Source organism: Vipera ursinii (genome assembly GCF_947247035.1).
Source record: "Vipera ursinii genome assembly, chromosome: 3".
Taxonomy (NCBI): Eukaryota; Metazoa; Chordata; class Lepidosauria; order Squamata; family Viperidae; genus Vipera; species Vipera ursinii.
In genome coordinates this window covers 139,151,239-139,160,405 of record NC_139516.1, presented here as the reverse complement: position 1 = coordinate 139,160,405, position 9,167 = coordinate 139,151,239, and the positions used below count along the sequence as shown (strand labels likewise).

Genomic DNA, 9,167 nt, shown 5'->3' with positions numbered 1-9,167 from the left:
TTCTTTCATTAAGGCTATGTCTGTATGCCCCACATTTTGGTTTTTCTTACCCTAACAGACTTTTCTTTTGTACATTTTCAGTACAATTCATTTTATATATTTAATTTCACAATTTTAACTGCATGTAATCTAGACTACTTAATAGAAAATTGTTTCAATTGAGTAAGAAAGTAAATATATATACTGTAGTACATAACAAATATTTTCATATGGTCATATTCAAAAACATGAAATCTTTTGAAAGTACTGTTCCCAATTTCCCAGAAATGGATTCCAGCTGAGTTACATTTTATCTTCACTGGGTCTATTGTCTGAAGAACAAAATGCAAGATGCAATTTTTTAACAATCATTTGAGCAAAATGTGACATAAAGCATAACTCTCTAATAAACTCTAATTTGATTTAACCATATACATACAAGTCCAAGATAATGCAAGCTCCCAAGTTTTAAATATAAATAGCTGAGGAAAGCGAAGGACTTAGGTGTGTGTAATACTTTTTTTTTTCCCCTGTTCCTCAACACAGTTTCATTGGTCTCTCACAATTCTGACAGCCTGCTGGGTCGTTGCTAACCAGCACTAACATCACTTCAACCTTGAAATGATTACACATGTAGTTTGTAAGCTTACAACAGAAGCAAACATTCATGTACCAGGTACTCTTCAAAATATGTTCCTTGTGACTAATGAAGGCAGATGCTCTGCACACTAGAGGAGACATCAATCTATGAGGAAAATGTCTTTCTGCAATAGCTTCTTCATATGCATTCAATATTTTCCTGAGAAATCGCATGACTGTCTCAGGCTACAGCAGCACATAATCTCTCTGAAGGTTTTCCTCAGCTCTTGGCTTCGGAAGGCGTAGATAAGCGGATCAATAATGGAGTTACACATGATTAGAATGAGGTACAGGTGAAAATGGGACATAAAACAGATACAATAGGGATTATGAGGACATGAGACGTAGAAAAGCAAGTGGAGGAAGAATGGGGCCCAGCATACTACAAAGACTCCAATCAAGATGGTCAGAGTGATGGCTCCCTTCATATTGGCCCCTTGACGAATTGGGCCCGTGCCTGGAAGAATTGCAATCTTTTTCATGTGCAGCCGGGCTAGCATGAACATGTGGACATAGAGAGAGGCCATGAGGACTAACATGGTGAAGAACATGGCGATGAGGCAAATGATCACAACGCTGCTGTCAGAATAAATAATGAACAGGACACCTGACACTGTGCAAGCTGCCCAGATACAGGTGATGATGATACCAACACACCTCCCTGTCATGATGTTGTGATACTGGAGAGCATAGAAGATTGTGAAATACCTGTCCACAGCTATAGAAAGTAGACTGCAAATGGAGGCAAGGAGAGAGCTGCAAATCACCGAGTCAATGATATTGTCAATGCTAACGGTAAAACTGTGCGCGTCGACCTCTGTATTGTTCAACCAGGTGATGACAATGGTTTCTGATCCATTGGAGATGCTCACCAGCAAGTCGGCCACTGCTAAGCTGCAAATGAAAAAGTACATTGGGGAGTGCAAATTCTTGTTCTTGGCTATAGCTGCAATCACCAGCACGTTCTCGAGCAAACTGACAAAGCCTAAGGTCACAAATACTTCTGGGGAGACAAAAAGTTGCTCATAACACCCTTCTGAAGAGTAGCCCTTGTCCATCGAACTGTTCAGATCACTGTGATATAGTCCATGGCTGTGGTTCCGTGCATGAAGAGGCCGATGAACTCCACTGCGGTAAGTGAAATTCATTTTACCGTGTCTTCATCCAAAAGCACATCTTGCTTGGCCAACTTGCAGCTTGCAGATTAATTCCACTCATTTCAAGTCTCTCTCTCTCTCTCTCTCTCTCTCTCTCTCTTTCTTTCTTTCTTTCTCTCTCTTTGAATGGTACCCTGGGATTTTCAGTGCTAGGAATTTCAAGACGCCATTCCCTGGAGCCGCAGGGTGTACCTCAGAAAGAAAAGAGATTTGATGTGCAAGAAATCGGTCAGGTCTCTGACAACGAATGCTTGTTTTGCCAACTCCACAAGTGCCTGTATTCACTGGGATGAGGGATCTGAAGGTGGCTTTCTTCTCTTTATCTCCTGGAGCCTCAATCTCTAAAACTAAAGCACCAGAAATGAAATGCTGCTGAAGCAGCAGCAGCTGCTGGGCTTTTTAAAACAATTGTTTCAGAACACAAATACTACTCAGCTGTCTATGCAATGTTTGCCTGCCTGCTTTCTGCTGCTTCTTATATGGGAGATGGGATAAAAAGGTAGTTAGAGGCAGTTCCTCCCCATCCCCCATGGTTTAGTGATCAGCCAATAGAGAGGAAGGGAAAAGGGAGTGCAGGAGGCACTGAATTCATTTCAGTTTTCTACATGTCTTGCAGGATGGCTTCCCAGACTATATAATTCCTGAATAATACAAAGGAGTCCAAATCAGCACAGGCTGGCAAGTTCCTTTTGCATGTGTAGATGGTATGATTGACGATGGTGAGCATAATCAGAATATCTTCTAGAATCTAGCCTGTAAGCAGGATAAGTGGGATGCAGAAAACAAAAGCCGATTTTATGGCAACAAAAAGATGAAGGTTCTGTGAAGATGGTAGGCGATCATGAAGGGAGACCCTGGATTGAATCAGCCAACCAGTCAAGGGAGGAACGTGGGTGTAACATTGTCTTGGCATCCTCATCAGACCAAGTTCAGTGTTTGTGGTTTGTAGTAATAAGTTACTTTTCACATTATAACCTGCAAGCAAAATTGTGAAACCAAGAGAAACAAGTTTCAGAATGAGACTGAAGGAGGCAAACCATTAAGCAATCAATGCTAGCATTTGAAATGAATGTGGCTCCTAATTCTTCTGTTTCTCTTGAATAAATATTTAGCTCCTTAATTATGAGGAATGTGTGCATTAATTTTCTTTTTTGCCTAGTAATCTGTCTAATGCAATGTAAAATACTTCATTATAAATTTTATTCACATGAAAAAGACATTGGTTTTAGTTGCCCATGGAGTGAGGATGGGGAACAGTAAAATACATTAATGTTTTAGTTATCTAAATGGAAGGTTAGGTTTCTCTCACTTCAAATCATTTATCTTTAAATTGGAAGAATTATTTTAATTTTTCTGGGACTATTTTAATAGAGGGGGATTTTTGTTGTTTCTTTGTAGGAGAAAGGATTTCCTAAATTCAGGTTGTCTTTCTTCTGAATAACTACAGTAAGTAGAATTGCTATGAAAATTGATGCCATTTCCTTTATATTTTATTCCCTCCAAAGATCTATTTGCATGTTTCTAAACAGACATGAAGAAAATTGTGAAAAAAATTAGCATGTTAACCCTAAATGTCATGAATTAGCAATTGATATGGATTTGTATCTAGATAAAAGAGATAGGAGGTGGGATGAAGAAATAAATGTCTGTAACTTTAGAGGGGATGGAAAATCACTAAATATTGTGATGAAGCTTTATTTCTTTTCTTTTTTCTTTTTTTGCACATTTTACTCATTCTTTCCAGTCTCTCTTCTTTAAGATTAGTGCAATTAATTATGCATACCAGATTAGTTCTCCAGTTAAATCTGCAAGTCAGCTTGTAAAAGGATTCCTACCCCCACCCCCCAAAAAATCCTTTTATGGGTATCAGTAAGCATAGCTAAAAAAAAGAAAGAAAACTCAAAATCTAGGATAAATGCCTCTCAATCCACTAAGCAGGAGGTCTCCAACCCTTTTGATTTGGTGGCCCAGGAAGGGAGTCAGGCATTGCTACATGCACATGTGCAAATAAGCCATGCATGTGTGCACAGAAAAATTAGCACTGTGCACGCACACACAAATGGGCCATGCATGAGTGCATGTTCACACACAAAGGGTCGCATGTGAGTGCATGAGTACATGCAAATGGGGTTGCATGGGCACGAGTGCTGCAAATGGGGCGGTTCTAGTGCTGGCAGGATGCTATGGGTGGCACTAGTACCGGTGGGACACTCTGGGGGCAGGGCGGCACTAGCGGCGGCGGAATACTTGTGGTGGCACTAGCAGTGATGGGACGCTTGGCGGGGTGGTGCTAGCACTGGCGGAGTGCTCGGGGCAGCGCTAGTGTGTGTGGGGTGAGTACACTGGCCATCCCTTCATGCAGCCAGTGGCCAAGCAGCCACGGCTCAGTAGTGGGCCACAGCCCACAGGTTGGGGAACCCTGTTTTAAAACACAGGTAAAGCCACAGTGTCCACAAATGGACAAAAATAAGAAAACTAAAAAAAAAACAGAGAAAGTGAATGCTTACTATGAAGATGGTAGCAAATAGATATTGTACAGAAAACTAGTTTTGCCCTATAGTGGATATATGGGGATTTGCAGGACATATCTCAAAGACACTGCTGTTGCTGTTGTTCTTGAAGACAAGCTTGAATGTGCAAACCCCTTGCACTAGAAGAGATCTCCTCCCTCAGTGGTAACCATTAGCTCCTTAATTGATTACTACAACTATAATGGGAGTCCCATTGGGTTTGCACTGAGGCCCAGAGAATTCAGTATATATCCCAGGGCTTCTCATTTAGCATTTATACTTTTTACTTTTTCCTCCTGTCAGGATTTCAGTAGCCTAGTGCCCAGATCTGGTAGCTCTAGGAAGGGCAAAAGAAGACAGCACCATTGTAATTTCTGGTCTACTTTAGCTGCCCAATCATATTTTCCAATCTAGTGCACATCTGTATAGTTTTTCTGTTGTTGTTTTGTTTTGAAATGGAATTACCCAGCAGCCAAGGCAAAGGAGAAGAGAGATTTAGACTGCCATTATATTGCCTCTTACTGAAGACAGCTGGATGTTTTAATAAATAGGTATATAAAATAACATAGAAGTGTAACTCTGTACAGACCTTGAAGCAGGACTCATTGCAAGGAAAGTTATTATTTTTTTCCTAAGCAAATCTGCATTGTGTGGCTTTATGTCTACAGAAGACAGAGGCAAGCATGCAAACTGGGCAACTGAGAAGCAAGATCATGCCCTGTTCAAATGCTAGATTTTTAGATTTGGTAATAAGATTCCCTGTCAATCTTTAGGAACTGGTCTCTTCCCCAAGGTGTCTTTATGTGTAAATTTGATTTTTCATTTTCTGTGGGATTATTTTGAACTAGTAATAATACCAATATTTCCACCATCCCCTTTATTTTAATTCATTTATATTCAGCCTTTTCTCCAAGAAACAATAAACCCTTGGATTCACCTTTTCAAGAATGAAAGAAAAACATTTATATACAGACAGACGAATAACAAGCCCAAGGTCATCCAGTGAGTGGTGCAAAGCATCCATATGGGTTTCTCCTCCAGTTTCTTATATATCTGAGGCAATGAGTTGATCTCTGTCTGTTCTCTCTAAAGTACTTCTGTTTTCTGTTACTCATCTGTATCCATAAAACACAAAACATTATTCCCGTTCCTGTCCTGCATGCACACACACTGGTTAGGCATAAAATATAAATAATATATGTCATTTAGTGTTATGTCCTGGAGGCTTTCTATATATACTTGAATAGGAGATCACCAAAAAATCCTACAGTATTAATCTAGTTTAGAGAAAATAAAATAAAACATCCTCTAAATAGGCAATGGCAACCACTTCCAAACTGTTGCCAATTTACTTGCACACAAAGCCCCCACTGATGGACGTCTCCATGTAGTCACCAGGACCTGAGATCAATTCAAGCAAGACTTTACTGTTGCTACTTGAAAGGCCCACTTACAAAATTTGCAAAGTGATTCAGTACAACCTGAAGTCTATAAGCCATCAGTCCAATAAATTACTACTTACCTCCAGAAATAGATTATATTTACAAGCATGTTGTGACATAATATTGTAGCAAATATACTAGCATGAATTTGGTCATAAATCTAAACTAACCAATTTCTATTATTTATTCTTCTCAGAAGTACATATCCATCAAAGTTGTGGTATTTTATTCCCAGTGAATAATTTGACAGTTGAGTACAAAATTAGTAAAGTTCTTAACGAGTTCTTAATAAAGTTTTCGAGTCTGAGGATCAGCCAAGTAGGCTTGTTTGTAGCTGTAAGCTCTTGGCAACAGAACAGTTCTTCTTCCCCGGAATAAACAAAGTGTTTGTAGTAGAACTGATCCATTCCACTGCCAAGATTCTCAGGCCGCATATAGCCAATACTCATTTCCTCAAGTCAAAGTTCAAATACAGTAGCAACTCATTCTAGAGATCTCATAGTGTTCTGAATGTGGATGACGCATTTACAAAATAGACACGATGCTGTCATATTTTAGAAACAGAACCTAAATCCTTTTACTGTGGCTATTTTTAAGGTTTCTGAGAGCGGATTTTCATATGTGAAATTCAATATCCATTTCAACTACCTCAATTTACATAGAAATGTTTGCCCCATTCCAGAGAAAATTGGATTGAAATCTCATTGCAACTAATCTTGCTGGATCTCTGAGCAGTGAGGTTACTTCAGAGTATTGATATGATAGCCTGTTCTCTCCTATAGTTGCTAGGTTGCAACCCTGAGATTTACGCTAAGTTTTCAAACAGAGCGGGAGGAAAAGCCTTGATGACTTCACCCATACATTTGTTCCACAGTTTGGTTGCTTCCTTAGCTTCTCTTTTTAACTGTTGTAATTTTTAACATTTTAAGCCTGTTTTTATATTGCTTTTAACTATATTTTCTTAATGGTTTTATTGTAAACCATCCAGAGTCACTTGAGATAGACAGTGTAGAAATTGAATGAATGAATGATTGCAGAGGATACAGAGTGTGTGGAATAGTTAATACCCCTAAGAGGTAGAAATAAAAATAAAAATAATCTTGATAGAATGAGGAAACGAACTGAAGGTAACTGAATTAAATGTGGTAAAGAGAAGTACAACCTGTCACTCTGTAAATCAGAATTAAATGCAAATTATAGGATGGGGATAGTAGTTGCAAAAAATAATCTTGGAATAGTAATTGATTGCAGACTCAGTATGAGTCAATGCAGTGATGCGGTTGCAAAGAAGACAGCTGCAATTTTAGGCTGCAGCAGGAGAAGAGCAGTTTCCAAATTCTGACAAATAATCTTTTTTCAGATTTTGCTTTGATCAGACTCAAGTATTCTGTCCAATTGTAGGTACCACACTTTAAGAAGAAATCCTGGAAAATGAAGCAGTTCAAGAGAAGAGCAATAAAAATGATCCACAGGGGCCTAGAATCTATCTGCATAAAGAAAGCTAGAAAGAGCTGGATATCTTTTAATAAAAGATGAAGGATTTGATAACATTCTTCAAATATCTCAAAGAATGTCACAGAAAAGATCAGCATTGATACTTTCTCATTTCAGAGTACAAGGCATGATACAAGAGAATGAGATAGAATGGGACAACTCGCTGTGGCCAATTCACTGCTGCCAAATCTCCACGGCCAACTCACCACAGCCAACTCATTGCAGGACAACTCACCATGGGAAAATTCAACAATTCAATTTAATTATTTAAAATAATTTTAAAAATATTTTAAAAACATCTCATTTTGTTCCTCCTTTAGCACCCTTTCTTTAATTATTCTGGCCCAACATTTCTTCAATATTAGTGTAGCTCTTGTCCTGCAGTGAGTTGGCTATGGCGAATTGTCCCATGGTGAGTTGGCTCTGGCAAGTTGGCCATGGCAAGTTGGCCACAGTGAGTTGGCCGTGGCGAGTTGTCCTAGACCCAAGTGAGATATAGAAAGGTAGATATCTGTTAAATGTTAGGGAAAAAAAACTTTCTAGAAGCCAGAGCAGCCTGATAGTAGAACTAATTACCCAGATTTATGGTAAGCAACTCTTCTTCAGAAGTGTCCTTGTGGAAGCTAGACAGCCATCTGGTGGGAATACTTTTATTTAGACTCTTAAATAAATGATGGTCTAAATCATCTCTTCCATCTCATCGATGATTCTAACATAGACTATGGCTTAGTCTTTCTGGACATGTTGAATGGCAGTAGATAGCTTTCATCATTCAAACTATCGAAAATAATTTCCTAGCAGTCCCTGAGCAGATGGAAGCTGTGAAGGAAAAGAAATAAACAAAATTATGCAGAAAGATTATAGAAGTAGTTTACAGAGAGCTAAGCAGCACAGTCTCACATAAAAATATCTGCCAATTTTAAACAGGAAAATTTATCAAAATGTTTTGTGCTGTCAAAACAAACATGACTTTTAAAGTACCTAATATAGAGGAATAGCTTAATGATCGTAAAGGAATTGGATATAGAGAAAAATGTGGTTTTGGCAAATGAAGTATATATGAACTTATGCGTCATCTGGAATGCTCATTCAGCTCCTCTTCAGGGAAGTTTCTAAGCAAATAAGTATGTATCTACTATAAAATATCCTAATGCCTGCTTTAAGAGATGTTAGGATTTTTGTTTACTTACCTAATCATGTATTTAATTAGCTTTAAATTCTGGCAAGGACAATTATTGCAGTATTAAGATATTGTTTTGAACTGAATAACTCTAAGTCAGACATGTCAAACTCGTGACGTCACGTGACATATTGGAGCTTTTCCCCCTTTGCCAGCAATGGGGTGGGCACAGTTTCCTGGCGGGCTGGCAGTTTCACACCCCTGCTCTAAATAGTGTACAATTAGCCCAACGATAAATAATGTATTGATACACAGTGTAAATAAAAGCAAAAATATTGGAAAACTGCCAGCCAACCAAGTAGGAGGAATCAAGTAAGGAATTACACTGGAGTCACCATTCAGCTACCAAGAGACTTAGGGTTGACCTTATAAATTTGTTTCCAAGAGAAGGCTAGCAGTCTGGGGAGATTCTTGTACTATAGGTAGAATACAATAAAATAGTAACCTTGAACCCTTCATGTGTGGATCTAGTTGCTTGCACCTGACAAATACATTATGACAATTTTACATAAAAGTGAAATAAATACACTAGTAATACCAGCCAGTGAATTTGATCTGAAGTAGACTTCATCTCAAGACTTCAGAAGAACATCATACTTGAAGGCATCCTGTCCCCAAAGACTGTTCCATCTAAGTTTGGCCTAGCTGATGAGTGCAGGCTTTGAATGTAGAAAATCAAAATCTTCATTCTCGTGCTATGCTTGACCTTTGTCTGAAAGGCTGACTTGTTCAAATCCAATTAAAAATCAAAAACCTTAAAAGAAAC

General features: G+C 38.6%; 1 protein-coding gene across 1 annotated transcript; it reads right to left on the bottom strand.

The window, feature by feature from the left end:
* Positions 1–767: 767 nt before the first annotated feature.
* MC4R (melanocortin 4 receptor) lies at positions 768–1,766 on the bottom strand (the record flags this gene model as incomplete). The annotated part of the gene is made up of 1 exon (XM_083357993.1): positions 768–1,766. The coding sequence occupies one exon, from the start codon at positions 1,764–1,766 to the stop codon at positions 768–770; it is 999 nt and encodes a 332-aa protein (XP_083214119.1).
* Between the last annotated feature and the right edge of the window lie 7,401 nt (positions 1,767–9,167).